Below are 25,654 nucleotides of genomic sequence, written 5' to 3' on the forward strand. Positions count from 1 at the left end.
AAAATAACAGGCACATGAAACCAAAATTTTCACTGGGTTTTAACAGTGCTGTAAGGCAAGTGAGTTTTGAGGAAAAGCCATGTGAATCCTGTATTGCTCTTGCTTCTTCAAGGTCACTGGAATGTACATACTCATATTGAAACTACTGTTTTGCTGGAAGAGACCTGCTGGGTACTTCTTTTAAAGTTAATTTGTACTGAGGAAGGGGTTAAAAATATTGCAGATTTCAAATTAGCTGCATTGAAAGGATTGAAATATAAATGTTGCAGTGTGGTTTGTACAGTGCCTTGTGGAACAGCTGGGAAAAGATATTCACTGCATGGTCCATTTGAGACAGGAAAGCTGTCTCTCAGGAAAATAAAAAAAATCTCTTTGGTTTTTTTTTTGTCCTAAGAAAGGGAAATGTATCTTGAATACTCCAGGTGTCAAAAGTATCTTCCCTGGCTGAAACTGGTGTATTGGTATAGGGGTGTTACGACAGAATGAGTGATGTGTTTGTTACAAGGATTTTATTTGTTTAATTTAAGTTGGGCTTCCAGAAATCTGAGTGATGGGTAAATCAGAGCGATGTGCTCTGAAGCTGCTGTTTGCATTGAGGCTGTTGTTGCACGATCATCTAAATCAGTTCTGGGACCAGTGAAGAAACAATGACAACCCTTTAAGTGTAAGAAGAGACAAATGAAAAGTTAAGAAGGGAAAAATCTGTATCTCAAATGGGCACTTGTAAGATGATTGTAGGCGGTTGTTAGGGCTCGATATGTCTTATTTTCCTGATCATGTAGGATTGCTTACAAAATCAGCACAGAAATTAAATAACAGATATCTCAAAAATGGCCTTAATGACTCATTTTTAAAAGGGAAATACCTTATGTGTACTTCTTGTAAACTTGATAGGAAGAATGATTCATTTTTGGTTAGCTTGGTTGCGCATGATCTGCACGCTCAGTAGACTGTGGCAGCACTTGCTTTTTTTCCTCCTTTCCCTTGGTTTTAAACCATTCTTAAATGTCTGTAGATTATTCTGAAAATACAGATTGTTAGTCCGTAATTAATCAATCTCGGTTGGTTTCCCTCAGAGAATCAGACAGAAGCCAATATCATTCATCTGCAGGGAACTTCTAAGTGTGTTTGTCAGAAAAACATGTAAGTCACTATGGAAAATATACACAGCTGTTTATAGCACATGCCTTCACTGAACGGTGCTAACAGGTACCTGCCCTGTTTCCCCTTCCCTTCCAAGCAGGCAGCATCCAGGGAGGTGACTTGTCCTGCACTCTGCTTCACAAACTGGGTGAGATCAGCACACGAGGACAGCAATGCATACTGAGAATGTTGGCTTATCTGGTGACACTCAGGGGAAAATAAGGCCCCAAAATTCATTCTTGCGCATTGCAACTACTAGTTTCTCCCATGAATTGTCTCTTCTTGCTCCTTTCCTGCAGTCCTTTTCAGTAGCTGTGTGGAGGGAGCTCTACCAGGTGTTGGACAAGGACTCCAGGAAATAACTGAGCTCTCCTCTTCTGCCTGTAGCACTATCTTACTTTGGAAAAGCACACTGCAAGATAGGTTTTAATTAGAATGTGTTTTGCTGCAGTGTAATTAAGGGTAAAATGCTTGTGCTTTGTGGAGTAGGGCATTTTATTATTGAGCTTTTCAATATCTGATTCTTATCTTTGCCTCAGAGAAAAGGAAATGAGAATGTGGGAGACCATTCACATAACAGTCTGCATTATTTTTTGAGGACTACTCATGAGTTTGACTTGAGGCAGTCTCAAAATGGTCTCACACTGAAGGAATATAGTATTTCACTTTGTAGTATTGCATGTCCCTTCAGGAAGAGGGCAGACAGAGTTGAGTTGACTCTTTTTTAGTTGCTTTCTCTAATAAATGCAAATTACTGGGGACTCAAATGTTGAAGGAATGTTACATTTTTTATTGCTGTTGAAATAACAAACAAAAACTACCATGTTTTCCAAGATGCATATAAGCAAGGACAAAAATTTCAAAAATATGATTGCTGGCTAGCTGCATTTTGATTCAGATTTGTTACAGTATTTTGGTATGGTAAGTCAAAATTAAGTAAACAATAATTCAGAAAGGGTTATCAGAAAGTGTCCCAATAACATCTTTTTGTAGAATTCCATATTCAAGATGACTTTCTTGTTCAAAAAAATACTTTATTTCTGTGCTCTCTCTCTTCCCACCCACATTGTAATGTTCTGCAGAACAGAAGTTATGGTTCCTGGTGAGGTTGCTATATGCATGCATACTATTTGTAGTGCTGAGGAACATCAGATATTTCATGTTGCCTCACATACTGGTAATGATACCAATTTCTTAGGCATAACTGGTCACAAGTGAATTTGAGCTTAAGTTTGCAGGAGCAATCACTCAAAATCATAAGAGGTAGATTATTTGGAACTGCTAGCTCCAGAAACTGCAGTGTAGGTAGGTTCAGTCATTTGCCACTCTCAAAAGTGAAAAATACAGTATTTCTATTCCAGTCTCTCTCACTCCTCATGTCTGGCTGCCTGGTTTTCCAGCTCAGTAATGATGCTTCATTAGTCCCTAAAACTTTTCTGTAAACCACCAGAAAAATGTTGAAATTTCCACTCTTGACTTGTACAGTGGAAGCTTCTCTGTTGTTAGAGACCAGAGGTGCCCTTAACAGAGGAAGTACATCTTTACATTGTATACATATTTCCTGTTTTATACCAACTGGTATTTTTAACAGGATATGTTGGATTATTTTTATCACAGTTAACACTCTATGTCTTAAATTCTTAAGAGTTTTCACTCCCCGGAGGGTCCTTGCCTTGAATTGAATCAAGAGATGAGGCCAACTGCTGCTCCCATGTATTTTGCGTTATATATATATTTTGCAGGTATAGCTGAGGGGGAAGGGGTGTTTCACAGCTAAATGCTGTTTATCAGCCTTTGACTCCTGAACATAATTGTGGTTGTGTTAGAGGTGTTCTAGCCAGATGTCCTGCCACATGTGTATGCAAATTGCAGAAAGCTGTAGAATAGCTTGCTTAGCCTTTGTGAGGTTAGAGGAATTAGCCAAGAGGCACGGACTGGCATATAGAAGAGTTGTCAGTAGTATGCTGTGCTCCTTACAGTATCTCAGAGGTTGTGATGCAGTTAATTCAGGGCACACACTCCTGTTTCAGCTCTCACTGATGATGATGTGAGGGCAGTCCTTTTGCTTTGGTCCCCTAGTTCAAGTCTTCCTTGTAGCTGCAACACTTGCTAACTAACATTTCTTTTCCAGGGGCAGGATAGGGGTTATTCCAAGCATCTCAAAAGGAGCACAGTGATTTGGCTGTAGGGCACAAGGTTTAATAACTTCACTGAAAGTTGAGATTTAAATCTGGAAACAGAAGGAGAGAGTTAACCCAACCCTTCATGCTTCCCAATTCGTCAGCCTAGAGCTAATATGGAAAGAGTTAATTATTTGGAAATTAGTTAAACTCCGTGGGTCTATGGCTTTTGTTTTCCTTATTCTTTGCAGGTGATTTTAAGGGGTGCTCTAAATTTAGACACAATCTTAAAAAAACCCCAAACCAGAACAGCTCCAGTATATAGAGATTCCTTCAGTGGATCATGAATGGTGATGTCAAAATCTAAAGAAAAATAGAATGAACTACTGTAACGATCTTATTTCAATAAATGTGATTTAATAATTATTTTAAATTGATATATTAATATATTTAATTTGCATTAATTGTTGAATGCATTGTTTCTTCTATAAGTATATAATTCATTACTTTTGTTGGGAATTTGGGTAACCTTCAAATAAAGGCAGGTTGCAGTTCATTGCCTGAAGCATGTTGGATGATAAGTATTTAGATATTGATTGCAAAGTTACACATTAAGTGTATATAATAAAATTAGTTCCTTTTTATCCCTTTATTTCCCCATGAAGAAACAAGTTGCTGTTGTGTTCAAAGCCATTAGTTTTCCTGCATGCTGTTCCAAAGCAGATCCTGTTCCGAGGGCTGTCTCCCTGCTCTAGGCTGTGTGTTCCTAAGTGTTTTGTAGGTGCCCCCTGCAAATGGGATGAGAACTGGTGAGCTGGGTGTGTCCTGCCTGGCTCCAGTGAAGGTCTCTTGCTCTGCTCCACAAAGACATGCATCCTTAGCTCTGGGTGGCTGTCAGCATTCCTGTTCTCCTACTGTCTACCTTTCTTTGAGCATTACTTTTGTGTTTAAGATATTCTGCTGTTTGGTCTAGATTTCTGACTGTCTTTGATCGCTGAAGATTACAACACACAAATTTCTCAGTGTTGAAAACACCTAGAATTACTTATTTTCTTTAAATCCTGAAAAGTGCTTGTTCCAGGTAAAAAGTTAGGGCAGTGTCAGCATCTTCGAAACACATATAACAGATACATTTAGAGATGACTTTTTTATTTAACCTGATAGCATATTTCTATCCAGACAGCCAAGGCTGTATTTCTTTAAAAACAAATAAATCATGTGAATGTGGTGAGCAGTGTTTGGCATATTGAATAGTCAGGGCCTTGTGCATTTACAGTTTTGTTTTCCTGCCTTGTCAAAGAATATTATCTTGCAGACTCTGAAATGTTTTGGCCTTCAGAAAGATGAGCTATAAAGCTCACCAGGGGAAAATCGATCCTTATCATCTCATTGTTTTCCACCTTCCCCAGCTATCATATTTCAAATCCCAGGCTTTGGTCCAGCCCATGTGTGGTTTTTGTAACTGGTTTGGTCAGGGATGTGATTTCCCTTCTTTTACCTGTTACTCTTAGTTTATAGAATAACATCTGCTCTGTGGAATCACTGCAATAAAATTGTCCCTCTCCTTGTGCAGGGGGATTAGCTGTGGGTGCAAAGGACATTCCACTTTCCACAGCCTGGGTGGACAGCTTCAAGTAATGGGTCTGATCAGAGCAGTTTGTCTTCTGTGTTTTGATATGACTGTGTTGAAGATGGTTCTCGCCAGTGGCTCTGGAAGGGGCAAGCTTTGGCATGTAACCCTGCAGGTTCAAAAACCCGCTGTCATCGCTGTCCCAGGGCAGAGAGGATACTCACTGCATCTGGCTGTACCTTCTTCACTGTCATACCAGAGCACAGTGGTGCTGGTCTTTGTGTCAGCATCTCTCAGCGTGCAGTTGAAACAGCCATTCATATTTAAAACATAAAAGATCTTCAAGCTGTATTGCTGTTACTGTCCTTTAGCAGCACAAATCTCAACAGCCAGCTGTTGGTATACAGTATATAACTATGAAGCAGCAGGTAGTGACCTCAGTCCCTTATTATTTTATTTGTGATTGTTGTTCACGATTCAGCAGTGAATCTTTACTGAAGCCGTGCCCTCTGTTGGAAGTTACACTGTGGAATTCTGCCTTTAGGCATCATGAAGTACAGGTTTTTCAAGAGGCTGTTTTGTGGGGAGAAAAGAGGTTTTGTTGCAAGAGTTGCATGAAGCACTTCAGAAACACGGCAAATTTTTTCCTTTCATTTCTTCCCCTTCTCTTTTTTTGCTTGAGTTAATTAAACCACAACAGACAAAAAGTTTTTCTATGGGCAATACCGTAATAGCTTTAGCAAACACCATGTTTTCTATAAGGATGGTTTCACCTTTTACATAGAATTGCCAAGTTAGGGGTTTTTCTTCAGGCAGATGCCTCTGATGTCAGATCACACGGAAGCAGATCACCGTGACAGGCTGGGTGCTGCCTTTAACCAGGTACACTTCGCATCCTGACTATTCTAAGGCGAGTTTCCTTGTGTCCGTGCTGCAGGTGGGGTTCTGGAGGCACACCGGAGGTTGGAGGGGCCGGCAAGGAGCACCTTACGGCACGCTGGTGCCCTCTGATGGTAAGCTTCCACAGCAACTTTTCCCCCTTTCCATCAGTCTCTACAAGCTTTTAATTTATTTTATGAGTCTGGGAGATAACATTAGTTACATGGTTTCATATATATCTTCCAGAAGTATAAATAATATATTATTTTTTTAAATCTAGAAATGCTTTGTGTAATTTTTCTTGTTTATCCTGTGTTTTAAAAGCAGCTTTACATTAAACTACAAACTACAATGCAACTTTTTAACTTAGTTTTCATTTTTTTACCCCCCCAGAAGTAACTATTAATTACAGACATGGTCTTCCTGTGATAACTCTTACTTTGCCCACAAGAAGTGAACGCTGTCAGTTCACTGTCAAGCCAGTAGTGACCACTGTAGGAGCATTCCTGCAGGATGTGCAAAGAGAAGATAAAGGAATTGAGAGAGCTGAAGTCTTTGCAACAGGTATCTTGTATTTCTGTTATTCCCTGAAATAAATGCACTCCTTTTCAAATGTCTCTTACTTCTCTTCTGGGGCATAAGTTCAGTCCTCCATCAGGTTGCTGTTGGAGTACCTCTTGAATGCTTCTAGGGTTTATTGTTGTTTCAGAGTTAATAACTGAGTCCTCTTGAAAAGGCTGATTAAAAATACAGGATTGGATCTATTACTGGAACTCTCCTTTTATCCCAGTAGTGTCCTCTGTTACCTTTTTCAATTAGTTTCTCCTTGTAATGCTGTCTTTAAGTGCCTCCTGATTTCCTTGATGTCTCTTTCTTTCCTTGTCCTCCATGATCATTCTTAAAAGACAACCTATTGAATGGGGGCTGTTGAATGTGATGCCTGCCAGTTCTTCAGTGTTACCAAGAGCTAAAAGAATCCATTTGCCTTACTACAATACAAACTTGTGTATGAAAACTCAAGAGCTAAGCAAACAGATAATGTGTGCAATAGTAAAGGATAGCTTTCTAAGACATTGAAGAGATTTTATTTATCAGCTGGAGTACAATATTTCAGTAAACTGATTGCTAGGGTCAAAGGGTAACTGGTATTCTAGCATTGGTGTGGCCTGCTCCTTGGGTTGAAAGGAAACTGCTAGGGTCAAAGGGTAACTGGTATTCTAGCATTGGTGCGGCCTTTCCTCCTTGCAATATCCTGTTTGTCCCAAGTTTTCAGATAATTTTCTCAGGCTTTGCTCACTATTCTGGCCTTTCCTCTTTGCAATATCCTTTTTATCCCATTGTCCCAAGTTTTCAGATAATTTTCTCAGGCTTTGCTCACTATTCTTCTATTTTGTTCTCTTCTGTTTTGTCTCTTTGGTTTGCCCATTGATAAAACTAATATTGAATTAACCTTATTCTCCATTTTACCTCCATGAAAACTTGGTCTTTATTTTGGCAGTGTTCTTGCAACCCCTGCCCTGGTACTAGAGGAGGGTTCAGTCTTAAAACTAGACTTGGGATGTAGGTTTTTTTGTCTGAATCTGGTAGAATAGGTACTTGAATTTGGCTAATTAAAAGCATCTCTTTCTCCCCTTCACCACTCACACTCCTACAAAGAAAGAAAAACAAGGATGCCTGCATATCTATGGAAAGATTTGTTTAACAGCAGGTAACACATAAGCAGAAGACAAGATGGTGCCAATGAAAGCTGGTCCAGTTTCATAGCTGGGTGGATTCATAACATTCTTTTATTTCTGGTTGATACTTACTGAGGGCTGCAGGGCCTTTTAAAGAAACTGAAAATAGATTGATGTTCCCAGAAGGTCAGGAAGCTACAGACCTAAGAGAAACTGCTTTATTTTCCTTCGTGGGCACATTTAGTAAAACAGGAAAATACCCCACAGAGCAATTTGTTTATATCCTCTGGAGCAATGGAGATGTGATCTGTGTGGATCCCAGTGTGGACATGAGCTTCAGGAGCTTTGTGTACATGAGAGCTTTGATGTTGGGTTTTTTTTGGTCTTGTTTTGCTTTGTTTTGACAGTGTCTGCTAGGGAGCAAAACCAGAAAAATCTCTTGAAGACAATTTCCTAAAAGGCTCTCTATCTTCAGAAGCCACTGTAAGAAATGGTCGTTGTGAGCAGCTGGCCTTCCCCTTAACACAGAATTTTTTCCCTACAAAGGATTTCTTAGTGGGGTGGGGCAGAACTTGTGCTGGCAGCAGTTAACCTTTGGGTATGGCTGTTGTGCATTTGAATTGTTTTCGACTTGTCTGATCTGTTTAAACACGCCCCCATCCCCTCTGATTTGGGAATACTTAGATCAAAACACTGACTCAGAATAGTTCTCTGCTCTGTATTTGTCAAGTGCCGGGCAATTGTAATGTTATAGAACAGCTGAGATGTTTAATTCATTAGGAAATTGATACTGTAAAGAGAAACTATTGGTCAAGTACTGAGAGTTGAACTTAAAATTAATTATTAAAGAAAAATTATGAAGCCTTGATTTAGTGTAGACACACTTCTATGTCATTTAACCATTAAATGGAACCTAACCTTAAATAAAGTCATCAGTGCTGTGTATGATGACTCACTTTCATTATCTGTGGATTTGATTTTCATCCTGCAAACCTTTTGTAGACAAAAAATGACTCTTTGTCCACATTGGAACAGTTGTGTTTAGGTACAGAAGGCTATAAAGTAGCCTTTGCTTAAAGCCTGTGAAGAATTTTCTAAAATAAAATACCTCCTTTTTTTTCAAAACTTCTTTTCAGTTAATATAAGGTTGCACAGGTTAATAAATCAGGGGTGTATTCAGAACATCTAGAACAAAGAGCCTGTCTGGCACTTCTTTTGAAAAGCATTTTTCCCTTAAATGTTACAGAAAGAGTTATAAATGTCACCTTAATAATGTACATGCAAATGAGCCTTGATGCTTTATTACAGTGGAAAAGAAAAAAGGAAGGAGTGGATAGGCACATTACAATTTTGGATTGAAGGTGATTGGCTTCTGTGTTTGCTTTGCTACTCACACAGAGTGGGCAGGCAAGCCAGCTGGGGCGTTTGCCTGCAGAGTTCAGCAGTCTAAGCCTCATCAGATGGGGGCTGAGGACAGGGTTCTGGTGAACAAGTAATTGCAGATGTGGGATTGTCTGTGGAGCCTTTCTGTTGTGGATGTGTGAAGACAGGTGGAGGAGCTGAGGCAGTAGCACTGTGACAAATATCTACATACAAAACTCTTGGTATTTTGTAGCCTGTTTGGTTATTCATCTTGGGAGTAAAGCTGCCTAGCCTTTGGCAAGGGGAGGGTGCCCTTTTTGTGTACAGAAAATGAGAATCATCTCTAATAGCCACTGTGGGGCAGCTGCTCCATGGCTTTTCAGACCCTTGTTCCACAGTGATGTGCCCAGAGCAGTGGTGTGTGGCTCTGGGGGCTCTTGGGCCATCTGAGCCCCAGTGTGCTCCTGGCAGCCACTGTTACATGTTCCTGCTGATTAATCCAGGGTTCCTTTTTGGTAGGAGCTGTAAAGTTGCATGTAAAATTTGTGGGGTATCATTCATGTCAATCTGCATTTAAAAAAAAAAAAAAAAAAAAAAAAAAAAAAAAAAAAAGTAGAAAAGGGTTTTCCAGGGGATCAAAGTTCAACTCCTTTCCCTGCACAGGACAGCCCCAAGAATCGCACCCTGTGTTCCTCCTGATTGTTTAGTATTATCTGCCAGCTCTAAAACTCGAGTTGCTTCCAAACATTATTAGTGAAGAACCCCAGCAGTTTTCTACAGGGTTATCTGCTAATGTTTAAAACTCCTCATGATAAGTGAACTAGAACTGAAATCTTTCTTCTGCAGATGGTACCAAGGTCTCTGATGCAACCTTAATGGAGATCTTATTGATGAATGACTTTAAGCTTGTTATCAACAACACAGAGTACAGTGTGTCACCTCCTGTAAAAGGTAAGAGCAATCCTTAATAACTGATCATCTCACTTCATTTAGTGAAAGGCATGGGAAGTCTCAGAAAACAGGGACCTGGGAGAAAGGTGTTTCTCTTTGGCTTTGTCTTTTTAGCTTCAGGTAGTCCTGCCTTTGGGGTTGGAGGAGGGGAGAGAATGAAGAAGGGTGTATTCTTGAAATGGTATATATGACAAACATATTCTTTTCAGATAAGCTGAGCAGTGAGCATGCTACTGAAATGGAAGATATCAAATCCTTGGTTCACAGACTGTTTGTGGCTCTACATTTAGAAGACCACCAGATCAGGAAAGAGAGAGAATTGCTACAGAAATTGGACCATCTGAAAGGAGAGCTGCTTCCTCTTGAACAGGTTGGAAAGTGGGGGTACTTTTTTTAAAACTCAAAAGCTTTTCCTTTCATCAGAAGTAAGTCCTGTGACAGAAGAAGATGAATAGCTAGGGTGTGTCTGTTCTGTCTGTTATGTTTGTTATGTAAATGAGGTCAACTCAGGTAGAATGTAAATTATTTTCAATTCAGTTATTTTTCTTCCTGTTGTGGACCTTAATGGGGTAGAAACCACAATGCCTGGAGAAAGCTGTCATGAACATAGCTAGTACTGAGATTGAAAGGCCATTTGTTAAATTTCATTGAAAGTCACATGTTGCTTTATGAGTTCTGAATACCCATGACAGCAAAACACCACAGTAGTAGGGTTACCATCCATGGCTTAGGGTAGTGGACAACAGGGTTCCTGCTTTATGAGGGCCAGCCTCAGTGTTACCCAGCACTGCCTTGAATGGTAAATGGAAATCAAACATAGGTCCCTAGTAGAGCAAAGGGGAGATTAACAGCAGGAATTTGTGGTGCACAATGGCAAGAAGATCTGGTTGCCCTTGGACTTCAGTGTTTTTTTTGTTCTCAGCAGGGATAGTCAGTAAGAGGTGTTGGTAAGAGTTATGGAGAAAGGATCTAGCGCAGGGCGAGAAAGCATAGCTGAGGAGCTGTTCATCAGAGGAGCACTCATGTTTATTTGAACAGGTTTCTGCATTTCTTTTCTTCAGATGAAAACCAGAATCATGGACAGTGCAGATGCAAAAACCTCCAGGCTTTTATGGGTTGGCCTAGCCCTGATGTCAACTCAGGGGGGAGCGCTGGCATGGCTCACGTGGTGGGTCTACTCGTGGGACATCATGGAGCCAGTCACGTACTTCATCACCTACGGGAGCGCCATGGCTTTCTACGCCTACTTCGTTCTTACCAAGCAGGTGAGTGAGTCCTTGTCTTCTAAATGTATGGAATACTGAAAAGGAACAAAACTGAGTCTGTGAATCACAATGTTTGAGCTCTGATGAAAACAGAATTCAGTAAGTGGCCTTGCCATCAGAGAAGGACTTGTTTGATCCCTAATGCAGCTGGGTACAAACACTACATCATGCAGAATCAAGCAGGTACTGCTGCACATGAACTGCAGGCCAGCTACTGAGCATAACTACTGTCGCAAGATTTCATAACCTAGGGAATGAAAGGTGAGGAAAGAAGTTTCTCCTTTAAAATGTTTGTGGATCACTTTGCATACAAATGGCACCTTGCTCACTGCAGTAATGGAAGAGCAACTGGTAGTGCTGTGCCAGTTTGTGAATGCTGCCTTACATCAGCAAATCACCCCAACAGTAGATTTTATTTGCTGGAGTTTGTGTATATACAGTGCAGGGTACCAAACTGTTTGGAACTCTGGCAGTTGCATTACTGAAATATACTGAAATATATTTAATGCCTGAAGAAGTACTGTTGCTCCACTCTTCATAATCTGACTGCTTTTCCATTATTTAGAATGAATGGAGGTAAATCTAGGACAGCTGAAATGAGGCAGGCATTGTGTAGAAGCAAAAGGTTTGCTCAGATCTTAACTTAGCTCCACAATACAGCCTTGTTCCGAAATCCTCTTAAGACTTTGAGAAATGTTTCTTTTTCCTGTTTTAGCTCTGTTCTTTACTCTCAAAGTGGACATCTTGATGCTGAACTTTCTATGATGCAAAACTCTTTTTGTTGTGGAAGTATGTGGAAGAGTAACTGTACTTTCTCCATATTCCAGTGGACGATGTGGGAAATTAAGATTCCTTGAGTGGAAAGGGGAAATCTGTTTTTATGAAGAGCTGGCTCAGAATGTGGGTTTTACTCCTTCTGACTGGTTTTTAAGAGGGGCTAAACCATTCCTACTTCTTGTGAGTAGATAAAGAGATTACTGCTTGGCTTTTTTGAACAGCTACCTGTGCCATTGCTTAAGACTTTCAAATAAGTCCTCAAGAAGTAGTTCCTGAATTTTCTCTGACTCCTTGGAAGTACACTCCGTTGGCTGAGGTGGCTCCAGTCAAGAAGATCACACTGTGTCTTTATTATAACTGAAAATCCCTTCAGGCATGATAGAAATCACTCCTACTACGTATTTAAAAAGCCCCTTATGGCCCCCATAAGAGCAGAATTTCATAGGTAGCCTCTTTACAAAACACACATAGGTGCTGGGCAAGGTAAGTCTTCCTGAAACAGGCTGAGTTTTCAATCTGCTGACCTGCTAACCACAAATCCATGTCCTCCTTCCTTCCGCAGGACTACATTTATCCTCACGCTAAGGACAGGCAGTTCCTCCACTACTTCTACCGCAAATCCAAAAAGCAGCGTTTTAATGTGGAACGATACAACAAGCTCAAAGACGACCTAGCAGAGGTATTAAAGTGCAGTCCTGCAATTATGATGCAGCTTTTGGCTTAAGACATTTCCAGTAAACTCTCAGCTAACAGAAAATTGACCTTTGAGGCTTGCTATCAAAACTCTGCATTGCTTATCATCCAGTTTCGGCTGTTCAGATAATCATACAATGTTTGCCTTTGATGTATAAACTACTTCTGTAGGTCATCAGAAGGGGAGACCTCCATGAATTTAATTTAAAACAAGTCAGTTTATCAGCATGACATCTGTTTTTTGCATACTCTAATTAACGTTGCATTTTTGGCCATTTGATACAATAGCTGCATTTATTTTGGGAACAGTATGTTTGCTGCACTGTTGTGCTAAACCAATCTCCTCCCTTCCTTGGAAGCAGATTGCCATGCAAGGTGTTCAGCATTTAACATCATAGCTTTATTCCATTTGTAAAAGACTTAGATTTACAGACTATGTGTGACTGGATGGAAAAGGTGGTATGTACACCTAGAAGAAATTTGGTGGCCTTTATGAAATAGCTGTAGCAGATCTCTCACTCCTCAGTTGTCACTCCTCCATCCCATCTTGTCAGCCCTGTGTTCAGTGTCTCATAAAAGAAAATGGAAACTACCTCTAATTTTAGCTCAAACCCCATAGTTCAGGATGTAATTTCATGTGCCATAATTGATGTAATGTTAGAGTTTGATGCTTTTTCAGTGGCCTGGGGGTATGGATTTTTAAAGTGTCATTTCAGGAAAATAATCCTTTGAGGTGTGGGTGAGTGGGTTGATGTGCAGTGTTCATGTTCTCTCTGGAGACTGCATGAGTTGAGCAGGTCTGTCATTGGTGTGGTTCCTTGCCTAAGACCAGTGCCTTCTGAGAAAAGAAAGACAGTGCATGTGTGAAAGAGGAGAAAACAGAGGCTGCAAAACAATGAACTCTCCCTCTCTCTGTCACTGGCAGGCAGAAGAATCTCTAAGGCGTCTGCGCCAACCTCTGCACCTGAGGCTTCCCATCCAGGAAATCAACGACAAGGACTGACTTTGGTTTTGTGTATTTTGGAGATGCCCTTTCAAAGCTGATATGAACATTTAGTTACTCCATAACACCTGGGTATTTTTGACCACTGAAGTTTTAAAAGTTGCAATAAATAGCTTTAAAAATTATTTGCTTACTTGATGTTACTTTGGTTACTTTGGTTTGGGTTTGTTTGGGTTTTTTTTTCTTTCTTCTATGAAGAAACTGCTAAAGCAAAGTTCTTCTAAATATTTGTCAAATCTCACTAGTACAATGGAGGCTGGTAATTCTTACTGCTGGTAAAATGACAGAACAAGGACAGCCTTTTTAGTACCATTTACTATAACATAACAGTAGTCATAGGATAATAATTTCTGCATGAAGTATTAAAGATTCTTTTCCTGAAATTATGCTTTCCTTTTCCCTGGTCTATGCATTGACTCTTTGTGACACCATAGGTGAAGTTTAGATTAGCGTGACAGTTAAGCTTTCTTAGTAAATAGTGCTGGAAAAGTAAGGTATCTCAAACTTGCTATAAAATCATTTCTGTTTCACTGTTGCATTTTATTAAAAGAATTTATCAAAACATTCAAGCATACATGATTATACACCTGTTTAAAAGAAGGTGTAGTAAGATACAGCATCGATGACTCAGAACATTGTACACAGAAAGACTTAACTAAAGCAGAACCAGTAAACCAATTATTTTTTCCCCAGGAAAGTGGATTAAGACACTTTGCTCAGTTTGAGTTCTCTGTTGACCCCCAGAGGAACAATTAATAATGCTAAAAAAAAATATATTATCTGGTTCAAGTCAGCACCACAATTACTTGCAGCAGTAACAATCCTGTGGTGACCATGCACCATCACTTTTATGTACACAATGCCAGAGGTATGGCTGATCTTCTCCATGGCCAAGAGGAGGCCTGATGCAACTCAAAGGCCTGAAGCCTGAAGGTTTGCATATGTTATATTTTGTAGAGCTGCCTAGAGATGGCCAGCAGCTTTAGCTTTAGAGATACAGACAAGGCAAGATCACCCTGAGCAAACTGTGCATGGTCTTGTCTCAGTACTGCTGTTTATCTCCTGAGGATGCAAAGCACCAGCAAACTGTAATTGTACCCCAAGCATCAATTATATTCAAGTAAAAGGAAACCCTTTATTAATCAACCCTATTTGATTAATTCTGTATTAATGCTATAGTTGTATTCAAGGAATTAAGTTCCTTTTTAGTGTTGCAAGAAAATTAAAAATGCCTAAAAAGCCCAAAAAAGCTACAAAAGTTGTGGATTCTGCTGTCTGCAAATTTAAAAAGATGTCTTATAGACCATATTCCCTGTAAACTGTGCTCTAGGAGCAAGACAAGTTAATCTAATAGAATATGAGAAATGTTTTGGAAATAGTAAAATGTGCCATAATTAGATGGCAATCAAGCAAGAAGCTTTTAAGAAAAAAGTAGTCTGGATCATCAGTTTCCATAAAACCTGAGCACCTTCTAAGACTTTGGCACCAGTCAACTTCTCCCATATTCCCTGAGATTAATTCCCTGGTGTAATTCTAACTTTAAAACTGCTTCAAGATTTTAGAAACTATTAGATGTACAAACTGTAACGTCTGATCCCAGTGATGCTGCAGACAGTCTTGCAGAATATTACGTCTCCTCAACTAAGATGGTATTCTTTGCTCTGCAGCAGGTAATAGTAGTGGTAAAGAGTAATTTAGCTCTGCTAAATAATCTACTTAGATTTTGGATGAAAATACAATTTTTTAGTTAACATTGAGGCAAAACAAGGAATCTGTTTTTTCCCTATAGCATTGATGTCTTTGCACATATGTACTCTGCGATACGATACTTTCCTGTTAACAACAGTAAGAAGTTCTGTGAACTCCAAGGAAGATCCATGCTTCCTAAGGGTCTCACACAAATCTTGGATGTACCAGGAGCCATTCAGAGTTTCACGATGAGAATAGTAGCCTAGAGTAGAAAAAAAGCATAAAATTACATCCAAATGTAAGTAGTGGTAACCTCTCGGAAAAATATTTATGGGAGTCACTGTTTGCTAGCTACCATCTGTAAGGAATTACTAATGGGTGTAAATCTTACTTTGCCAATTACAATGCAAATTGTAGATGGGAAATGGCTTTGGTACCACTTGTGGTGCTCAGCTAAGAGGAACACAATTCAGGGATTGGTAGCTTACAGGACTGCATCTCTACTTCATAAGAGAGCAGATGGGATTGAGGACAACACACATGGTGGGACTGGAGAGAACAGCCATGTAGTGCAGGGAAATTTATAAGCCAGCAGAATCCTGGATGAGATGGATGTTGGCTGTCAGGAGGCAGCTCAGCTGCAAGATTGATGACAATGTTTTTGTTTGGCAAATTTAGTGCACCTTGATAATTTACTTTCACTTCTTCTTTAGCACGTAACATTCTTTCCCAGACAAGTTGCTACTTATCAGACATGTAAATCAGATTTACATGGAACTGTTCTCATTTTTTGGACTGCAAAATGAAGACATGTTCAGGGCTGTTACAGTGAAGTAACAGACGATGGATGTAAAATACCAGAACTCACCTTCTGCCACAGAGTAGCACATGATAAAGTCTGCACCAGCAGGCAGAGTGTAGACACCAGCTGCATCCACTTCAGTCTCATTGACAGGGGATTCACTGCTGTTGTCTGTTGCATCGTGAGCAATGACTGCATCATCATGTTTATCACCTCGACAGGCCTGTTGGTGAGAAGTGTTGTTATGTCTGCACCCCTGCTGAGCTCACTGTTAATATGATAATTCTGACACTAACCAGAGGCACTTCTGTTCAGCCACGTGTGCCACATTACCATGGCTCTGCCCTCAGAAAGACACATTTATTTCTCTGTCCCTTAAAATGCTGGGGACAAAGTCCATTGAAAGCTTGAAGATGATCTCAGAATCACTAAGACTGGAAGGGATCTCTTGAGATCATCTAGTCCAACCTCCTGACTCAAGCAGTGTTAGCTACAGCATGCTGTCCAGGACTATGTCCTGTCAGCTTTTGAGGACCTTCATAGGTGGAGACTTCACAGTCAGTATGGGTGACCTCTTCCAGTGTTAGAACCTCACAGTAAAAAAATGTTTTCTTGTGTTGAGATGAAATTTTGTGTGTTTTAATTTGTTCCAGTTGCCTCTTAACCTGTCACTTGGGTACCAGTGAAAAGAGCCTGTCTCCCTCTTACTCCCTCCCACCAGATGTTCAGAACATTGGTAGAGATTCCCCTGAGCCATCTCCTCCAAGCTGAATAGTCCAGCTCTCTCAGCCTCTCCTCACATCAAACTTGCCCCAGAGTCCCTTAATCATCTCTGTGGCCCTTTGCAGGACTCACTCCAGTAAGTCTGCATTTTTGTTGAACTGGGGAACTCAAGACTGGACACAATACTTCAGAGGCAGCATCACCACTGCTGAGTAGAGAGGAAGAACTGCCTCCCTTGCTGTCAAGGCAGTGCTGAATTACTGCTCTGAAGCACAGCCATCATTACATGCTGTTACACTCCTGCTCTTAGTGCAGTCTCAAGTGTGTTTGTTGAGGGAAGGAGGAAGATTTTTTGTGAGAAGTCAGTAGTGATCCCACTATTGTCAGTGGTGCAGATGGAGGATAACAAGGTGAGAACACACTCAAAAGATAAAAAGGAGCATTACTTCAGAACTACCACTAAAAAAAGAAAAACACAAAGACTCTTCTTTACAGTGATAAAGTTTCATCTTGATGTTTCTTCTGATTTTCAGAGGTAATTGCTATGCCAGTTGTGCTGGAAAAGAACTCAGCTGATGAGCTAAGTTAATTAGCTTTTTGATTAGTATATATTATAAATGTTTCCAAGTATTACTTAGAACTTAAAATTGAAATATGAAAGTATTTTTCCATCTTTGGAACCAGGTTGAAAAAAAAAGAAATCTGAATGAGTCCTAATGAAAGGTGAATTAACAATATACTGCTTCTTGCAGCAACCCTGCACCCTTATAAAGAAATTTGGGAAAAAAAGGTAATACTTAGAATTACTCTGTAAACTACTACAATTACAATCTGCTGAAGGCCAGGCTCATGTATGAGTTTCCTGATTGTAATCTGGATAAAGATGGGATAATGGGATAAAGCCCTGTGTGACCTAGTTTGACACCATAACTCTGCTTTGAACAGGAGGCTGGACCAGAGACCTCCTGAGGTCCCAACTTTCATTCTCCTGTGAACCAAGGAAAGCAACAGGAGGTTATATATGGTCTTCATCTGACCACTGAGCAAAAGCAGTATTCCTGAGACAATAAAACCTTAATTTGATTCTTTGGATTCTACAGAGATGCCAAGTATAAGTCATAGACAAAAAAAACAAAAACCAACCAACAACAAATGAAAATCACTACCACCACAAAAATCAACCAACCAAAAAGTCCCACAAAAAAAAGAAAGCAGTCAAAAAACCCAAACACAAAACCCAGCTTCACTCAGGATCACGTAAAAGGACTTGCCTGGAAGGAAGCAATGAAGATAAAATGGTTAGATAGCTTATCAGCTTAGCCTTGGGCCGTGAAGTGTGACCCATAGAAACTGAGCTCGGGCTGCAAAAAACCCTGGTACTGCCTTCTCTGCTATTAAATACACACTGACAGTCGATCTGACATGGGTTTAATTTGTGTTTCTTTTTGTAAAATTACTTATTAAATACAGCTGTAATAATAATATTAACAGTAGTATACAATAGGGTTTCTAATAAAAAGAGAAGAATCCTAGTCTTAAATGCCTTGTGGAAAGACTGCATCAGGAAAACTGACATCTGTATTGCAGGAAGACACAAGTCAGTGTTAACTTCACTGAATTCAGAAACAGACATCTTACCTGAATGATAAATATCTTTGGTTTTCCTACCAAACTCTGGCACTTGTCTCCTCTGAACATGTCTGTGATTGTCTGAATTTTGATTTTGTCATCATATGCATAAATGTGACCATCCTCACCGTGGCTCAGGAACACACACACAAAGCAGTCAGCATTGCTGTGGTCCTCCTTAGAGGCTGAAATAGTCGAGTGGTGTTTAAATGACAAAACAGTCATATCCAGGTCATATTCAGGTCTAAAAAACATTGCACATTTGTATCATATCATCAAATCCCCAGTCAGTCCTTTTTCAAATGGATGCTATTTTCAGGAAAAGCCATTTTGTAGGGATTTCAAGGTGCATTGATTCAACCTGGCTGAAGGGGCCCTAACCATAAAAAGAATGTAATTCTCTTCTCCCAGCTGCATGTACCATCTTTCAGCTTTTAGAGATTTAACTAGTTCTCTCCACTGAAGCTTCACTTACATTGCAGTAAAATAATTTTCAGTCTCACCTTTAAGTCCTTCTAATGTTAAATTGCTTGTGCACAAAAATTTATTTTAAGTAAGATGAATGGAGAGGTTGGAAGAAAAGGTATCTGGGAATTCTGCTGCAATAGATATAACCAATACACAGTCTTACCTTCATAAATTCTCTGCTGCACATCTTCTACTTTCAGGTCATCAAAAAGTCTGACTTCAAACCCAAGGTCTGTCAAACTGTTATTAGAACAGATCAGTGTTAGTAAAGATTTTGCTCAAATTATATATCAATTGCTACCAACTCAGTTTCTTTCCCTGTGGGGGAATTAATATTCTTGTGCATTATTTACGAAGGAAACTACTGAAGTGAATTTGAATTCAAACTGTTGTCAAGTACAGGTCTACCACCTAAAGTTACTTCAAAGAGTTTGTCCAAAGAAAGCTCTAGACTCACTGAACTCACAGGACTTGTGCCAGCAGTTTCTGTGACCTAAAAAAAAAAATGTGCCTTGAAGCTTTTTAATTATGGCTTTCTTCACTCAAGTTGCATAGGTGCTACGTCTGCAAAATGTTCTGGTCTCTACTTAAACACAAGATTTTGGTAACTCCTTAATTTGACCACAATTTCTAAAGTTCAGATTTTTTTAAGGGTTAGTAGAGCAACCAAGTTTCTTACCTGCGTTGCAGATTGTTTCTGTCTGCCATAGTCCCACGTCTGTCGTTCAGCCTTAAGTGCCAAAAAAAGTGCTCGTGATTGAAGATCAATGCAAGTCCTCTTCTTTGATGGTTCATTTTGTACTCCACTGCAGGATCAAGTGATTGTCTGCTGCCACAGAGGGAAAACATGCTTGGTGATTGAGCCAGTTTCATTAGTTAAGGCACATAATGGTGCATTTCAGACATGACTCCAATTCTCCATGTTATGTGTTTAGCTAAATATTAACATAATTGGATAGTACACAAGTACTTACTAGGAATTGTAGTTGTCTGTGATTTGTTTCAAGTTTTTCTAAGTAAATCAAGTGCTGCATTGTAATCAATAGACTATAAACTGGGGATGAGGTGCTAAGTGTAGTGTATCTTGCAAAAGGAGAACAAGTGGTTGTTACATACCCTAATGAAATTAAAGCTATGACAATTTAATTTGACAAGTTTTAAGTTGACAAGTTCATCTAAGTTTTTAGCAACCAGCCCACAAAATCCTGAAGTTGAAGGACAGAGGTCTTAAGGAATAAATGACCAACCCAGCTTCTAAGCAGAAGACTTTATCTTGGCAGCAAACACATAGAATACCTGCGTGTTTGGGAGTAGCATTCTGCAATTGTATTGGTTTATGAGCAAAACACAGCATAGGATGTGTGACAGCATACTCTGGACTTGGCTGTGGACCCAAAAGACCCTAAGTGTTGACATGGCTGTAATTAGAAAGACAAGCAGACAGTCTTTCTGCTTTTGTAGTTATTGGTGCAGAAAACAGAAACTGAAACACTTCTGGCAACAGACAGGTCCAGAGTTCGAGGTACACGGAATGATAGTCCAGGTTATGCTACCCTAGGACTGGCTCTGGTCAGAGCTGCCATTTTTGCCATGTTAATACTTTCTTTCATGCTACAGAATATTCAGGTTTGGTGCAATTACAGGAGAAAGTGGCTTAGAATATTTGCCTGCAGATGTTGAAGATCAGAGTTTCATCGGCAAATGTTTTTGTTTCACAGCAAAATTACCATTGTTACCCAAAGACTATCTCTGCTTCTCCACTTTGTTATGAGAATCCCCGTAATGAAACATGTTTTTGTAACATATACATAAGAATTCAGACAGAGAACAGGAATTTAGGGTGACTGTTCCAAGTCAGGGAGATTTAACAATGTTGGCTGGATAACCAATAAGAGATTGGGTGATTGGGTGCTTTATCACATTCTTCCCATTCTGAGTACCAAACATGATAAAATGCAAAGATTATAAATTTTAGCCTTACAATTATGAACAATTTCACCTGTACCAGAATTTTTTCAGATTTTGGTAATTTCTCTTCCTTAGGATTTGGCTAGGTGCATGGCTAGTGGGGATTTTGGACAGTTTGGTCTCTGGATCCTGTGAATGACCATTGAAGGATGATTCCCTAAATAGTTCTTTCTCTACTCAGGTGTGTGGATGAGGCAAAGTTATCAGGCAGGTAGTTTACTGTTTTCAGGACTTTCATGGAATCACTGTTCCATGGTCCGTTTCCCCTCCTTCCAGAGGAATACATTCCTGTGCTACAACCTAACACTTAGTCTGTCCAGTGGCTCCTTAGATTGTGATGGTCTTTGTACACTGCCTACAATAAAAAGAGAACACTCCTCTTAGTCCCTTCCACATGCCTTCACATCTGCAGCTGGTGTAGCTAAAACTACAAACATGTTTTGTAAGTGGGTGGAGTTGAATCAAATAATTATATCCAATTCTTAACAAAAATCAGAAAACCCTGCACTGACCTCAGTCCCTTTGGACATCTCTGTCACTGCCACCAGAACTTTACCTTATATTGAGTGCATCTACTTCTGTGATGTTCTCATTTCCATCTGTTAGAGAAATCAAAAAGTTATTTACACACAAATTCATTCATTACAAACAAGCAAAACCAATTTGAACTTATGCATCCAGCCTTAAAGTTTAGCTGTTAATGTGAATTAAAAGCTCATTCACACATCAGGTAAGTAGGCATGCAGGTAAACAGCCTCATTAGTTTTTGTCTGCACCCACAGCTTTTGGAGGTTGTTCTGGAAGTTCTGACTCCAGCAGTCTGGATTTCAGGTGGTCAAGACATGAATATGTTCTATCTGCCTGTACCTATATAAACATATTCAGAGATTATGATTTTATATAACTAACTAGCTCAGTGTATTTTTAAACGAGACTAACTCAACAGCAAAAATTTTACATAACTTAAAAATACATTGGTGTTTCTTTTCTTTCAGTAATGCTGCTAATACAAAGCTGAGCATGCTCTTTGGGGTTGGATGCAGCACACAGTAGACAGTCACAGTAGTCAGTAGTCACAGTAGACAGTGTAACAGCTGTTGACAACTGAGAAGATGCAAGATTGAAACCTCTTCTGCTGAACTCTACAGACTAAGTACCTCGAATACAGAATGGACATAAAAGTAGCAATGTGGGAACAACAAGGAACCTGCACATCTTGGCAGTGTGCAGAACTACAGACTTGCACATGGTTAGGCTACAATCCTTGTTGCTCTTACTTAAGCATCTCAGTGGGCTATTAAATCACTACTACTACTGGTAGAGACTAACTACCACATTAATTGAACTGTATAGGACACTGTACCTGTGGTGGGTAATATAGGTCTGCTATCCAGCTGGACATGGCCTGCAATTATAAGAAGAGTCACATGTACATGTATTTTGCAAACTACTTTGCACATACAATACTAGCTTTTCACATCTCTTTTTCAAATGTTATTAATGCTTTTTGCAAAACTAATGTAGCTATGTATTGATAGAGGACAAAAGTTCTTGAGATCCACTCCCCCTGAAACAGATAATAAAATTTTATAGTCATTGAAGTTTAAGACAGAAAATGTAGACACAGGAGGACTAGAATTCCTGGGTGACAGGAAACTAGGAAAGATGGTTTTCCTGTTAATTTAATCCTGTTTAGTAACTTCCTAGTCTTTGGTTTTTCATCGTTGCTCTCATATTGCAGCTTCATTCACAAATATGCTATTTGAATTATGATTTATGAAAAGTTTTCTGTCTTACACAGGAACAAGCTTGTTCTAAAATCTGGTTGAGACCAACGGGACTAGTTGTCTTTAATTTTGTGAAGATGGATTGCTTCAAAGCAATCAAAAATCAGGTATGGGCTAGGGAACACTGGAATCTCACAGCATCTATCCCTGGATGCGTTTCCATCTCAACAGCTCTGCCATCAACACCAAAGGGCAAGGCACGTAAAAACAACGAGGGGCACACAAAATAAGTCCCTTTAAGTCTAGCTGCATCTCCGGGAACCCAGCTCAAGTTTTTCTGCCCTGACTTCTCCAGTTACAGGCCGGGGACCTTCCCCGCTTCCCTGTCCCGCGGCCGTGCCGGGAGCCGGAGGGGTTTTCCCCTGCGCGGCGGGCCCTGGATTTACTGCAAATCCATTTCCTCCTTGGCCGTCCTTTGCCTCGCACCTTCCCCGTTCCCCTCCTCCTCCAGAAGGAAGGAAATGTTATAGATACATATTATAACATTGGCTTTTTGCAAATATTAAATGGGTTTTAGACGTGTAATGTTAAAGTAACTTTGTTATAAAGTTATAATTTTAATTTCTGTTGTTAATTAAGCTTAGTGAAATAGCTGATATAAGTATGCTTGTGTTAAAATGCCTGCTTGGATGGGATAAGATCAGCTGAACACAGGAATAAGACACCTGCTACAGATGTGCCAACTATCAGCACTCACCATCTGAAGACAGTGTGGACCAGGGCCCAAAAACTGGAGGTGTTAAGAATGGACTAAAACCACACCCAAGGAATCCGCATTCTCTGAAAAGGTAGACCCAAACTAAACAGTTCTTAGAATCCGTAAATTAGTTTGGGGAAAAAGTTTACTATGCATAATTGTTTATGAATACACAACAGGCTGATGCAATAGATGTAGTGGCTGATTTAAGGGGTATCCCTGAAGATAAGTGTAGTCTTGCCTGAGGGCCAATATGCACCCGGCCGTAACAGCCTTTACTCTATGGTCTTGTCTCCTATTAAACTTTTTAAATTTTCACAGGAGAGTGAACGTGTTTTTCACAGAAAGAAGGACAGAAGCAAAGCTCCCGCTCCCCGTGAGCTCCCCTCCGGGCAGCGCTCCCAGCGCTCCGGCTGGGCAGCCCAGCTGGCCCCGGCCTCTCCCTGGGGCAGACATTCCCCATCCCGCTCCCGCTCCGCGCTGGCTCCGGCAGGAACCCCACCAGGCCCGCGTCCCGGCCCTTCCCGGCCCTTCCCACCGCGTCCCCGCCGCACACGCACCCGCCGGCGGCCGCCGCTCCGAGCCCGACATCGCCGTGGACCGAGGCTGCACAGCGACACACACGCAGCCCCGCCAAGCCTTCCCCTCTCCTCGTCTTCCGCGCTTTCCCCCGCTCGGCCCGCCCCCTCGCCCTTTGTTTCCGCGGCGGCGCCTCCGCCAGGGACGGGGCGAGGGACGATCCGGGAAGCGCAGGGCTGGGTGCTGAAGTGCGCCGTGTGCTTCCTGGGGGATACTTCAGAGATCGTGGGCGAGTAACTGCGCCGGCTTGTACAAAACCATCGTCCTGAAATGTGGCGAGAGCCTCGCGTATTCACTTGGTTTAAATTTTTCAAAACTGTACTCAAATTCCCATTTCAGGCCCATAGTGTTTTCTTTCCTGTACGGCTCCTGTTCCTCAAAGTGCGTTTCGGGCACCCACACACAACCTTTGAGAAGTTTGGATGTGTGGATCATTCTGCAGCTTCGCTCTGTTCTCGTTTCAGTTCTCTTTGATGATTTCGGAACTGTGTGGAGAGTGACAAGGTATTGACGAGAGTGCCCTTGTGTCTTAAGGAGTATTCCCCAGCCGGGAATTATGCGGCACTTGCCGGTCACTGATTAATTGCATAACAAACAAGTTTCTAAACCAAAGCAAATGACAAAACCTCATTCTTCTGTATAAGAGCTTTACAGATTGTACCCTAGAGGGATCTGAATTTTTTATCCAGCCTACTTCTGGGGAGATAAACTCAGATATGAATGTACACTTAAGAGAGTGCTGCTACAAGCACAAAAGGAAACAGATTTAGAGTGGAATTATAGGCATTTTTACCCAGTCTGGTTTTACTCAGCCTTCTTGCATGGGTAAAGATTTTAGACAAGATGTCTCCCTTTGATTAAAGGAGCCATGGGGTATTTTTAATTGCCTTTGCTCGTTTTTGTCTTGTTCAGACTTGTTACCCTCACACTGCCAGTAGGCAGCTGGAACAAGATAGAACTTTGTTTCAATTGTCTTCGTGCAATCTTTAGTTAGAACATGACACTATCACAAAGTTTGCATCTTACACTGGGTAACATTTAGACTCCTACCAAACAGATTCATTTTTTGGCAACTGCAGATCCCAGCTCTCACAGCTCCTGCTAGAGCTGCCCCTGAACCCACAAGCAGCCAGACTGCCGTGTGAAGTTCTGCAGCTGCAGAACCAAAATCCAGGACTCTGTCGGCCGTGTTCCTCAGCCCAACAGTTTGCTTAGATCCTTGTAAGACAGAGGTTTTTTTCTGCTCTGTTTTGCTGGAGGCTCAGAGCAGGCTCAGCACTGTTGAGTCAGGGGTAACTTGATCGCAGTGTGCAGCCCGAGGCAGCGCTGGGCTGGTGTGCATTTCCAGCTCATTGTAATTCATGGGAGTTTTATTGTGAGACGTTCCCATAGGTTTAGAAACACTTTCAGATTGTAGCTGGGTATTTTTTTGAAAAAGTATTATGGATGGATCAGAACTACAGTCTGAAGAAGGAAATTTGATTGTGGACACACTGCTGTACAGTATTACTGACCACACAAAAATATGCAGTATTGAGTTAAATGAGCAGCTATCTACAGTGTTATGCTTTAATCTAGCATGGAGCTGTTCACTCACTCCCCCCAGTGGGATGAGGGAGAAAATCAGAAAAAAGGTAAAGACAGTCTAACAGGACAGAAAAGGAGGAGAAAATAATAATAAAAGGATACACAAGATGAGTGACACACAGTACAGTTGCTCACCGCCCAGTGATCGATGCACAGCGAGTCCCCAAGGAGTGATCAGTGTCCTTCCCTGGCCAACTGCCCCCAGTCTTATTGTTCAGCAGGATTCCATATGGTGTGGGATATCCCTTGGGTCAGCTGGGGTCTGCTGACCTGGCTGTGTCTGCTC

At 40.7% G+C, this 25,654-nt stretch overlaps 2 protein-coding genes across 10 annotated transcripts in view; one reads left to right on the forward strand and one right to left on the reverse strand.

Moving 5' to 3' along the window:
- The window catches only part of MCUB (mitochondrial calcium uniporter dominant negative subunit beta), a 46,309-nt gene extending 32,749 nt beyond the window's left edge, over positions 1 to 13,560 (forward strand). Inside the window, exons 2-8 of the mRNA XM_041427923.1 lie at positions 5,771 to 5,846; positions 6,106 to 6,276; positions 9,597 to 9,701; positions 9,911 to 10,071; positions 10,763 to 10,966; positions 12,306 to 12,422; positions 13,362 to 13,560. Coding sequence (XP_041283857.1) covers positions 5,771 to 5,846; positions 6,106 to 6,276; positions 9,597 to 9,701; positions 9,911 to 10,071; positions 10,763 to 10,966; positions 12,306 to 12,422; positions 13,362 to 13,439 — 912 coding nt within the window. The 3' untranslated portion in view covers positions 13,440 to 13,560. The remainder of the gene's footprint in view (positions 1 to 5,770; positions 5,847 to 6,105; positions 6,277 to 9,596; positions 9,702 to 9,910; positions 10,072 to 10,762; positions 10,967 to 12,305; positions 12,423 to 13,361) is intronic.
- Positions 13,561 to 13,982: 422 nt separating this feature from the next.
- Positions 13,983 to 23,842, reverse strand: CASP6 (caspase 6). Of its 9 annotated transcripts, none has more exons than XM_041427982.1 (9): positions 23,763 to 23,836; positions 23,203 to 23,304; positions 22,082 to 22,123; positions 21,275 to 21,317; positions 19,430 to 19,576; positions 18,914 to 18,990; positions 18,292 to 18,467; positions 15,997 to 16,153; positions 13,983 to 15,390 (listed from the first exon to the last, which is right to left on the reverse strand). In XM_041427982.1, the coding sequence occupies exons 1-9, from the start codon at positions 23,791 to 23,793 to the stop codon at positions 15,152 to 15,154; spliced, it is 1,014 nt and encodes a 337-aa protein (XP_041283916.1). In that variant the 5' UTR covers positions 23,794 to 23,836; the 3' UTR covers positions 13,983 to 15,151. The 9 variants fall into 9 exon arrangements, with proteins under 9 accessions (XP_041283916.1, XP_041283923.1, XP_041283924.1 ...); XM_041427989.1 differs by lacking the exon at positions 23,203 to 23,304 and adding an exon at positions 21,499 to 21,585 and having other exon boundaries at positions 23,763 to 23,834; XM_041427990.1 differs by lacking the exon at positions 23,763 to 23,836 and adding an exon at positions 21,499 to 21,585 and having other exon boundaries at positions 23,203 to 23,263.
- Between the last annotated feature and the right edge of the window lie 1,812 nt (positions 23,843 to 25,654).

This window comes from Onychostruthus taczanowskii, unplaced genomic scaffold, assembly GCF_017590055.1.
Source record: "Onychostruthus taczanowskii isolate IOZ18803 unplaced genomic scaffold, ASM1759005v1 scaffold12, whole genome shotgun sequence".
Taxonomy (NCBI): domain Eukaryota; kingdom Metazoa; phylum Chordata; class Aves; order Passeriformes; family Passeridae; genus Onychostruthus; species Onychostruthus taczanowskii.

Bases quoted from the DNA above. Each gene is read 5' to 3' on its own strand.
- CASP6 (XM_041427982.1), bottom strand. From the start codon at position 23,793: ATGTCGGGCTCGGAGCGGCGGCCGCCGGCGG. The intron at 21,318-22,081 runs GTACAGTGTCCT...TTTCTCTAACAG, and splicing joins ACCTATATTACCCACCACAG to ATGGAAATGAGAACATCACA. The intron at 16,154-18,291 runs GTAAGATGTCTG...TCTCACCAACAG, and splicing joins CAAAGATATTTATCATTCAG to GCCTGTCGAGGTGATAAACA.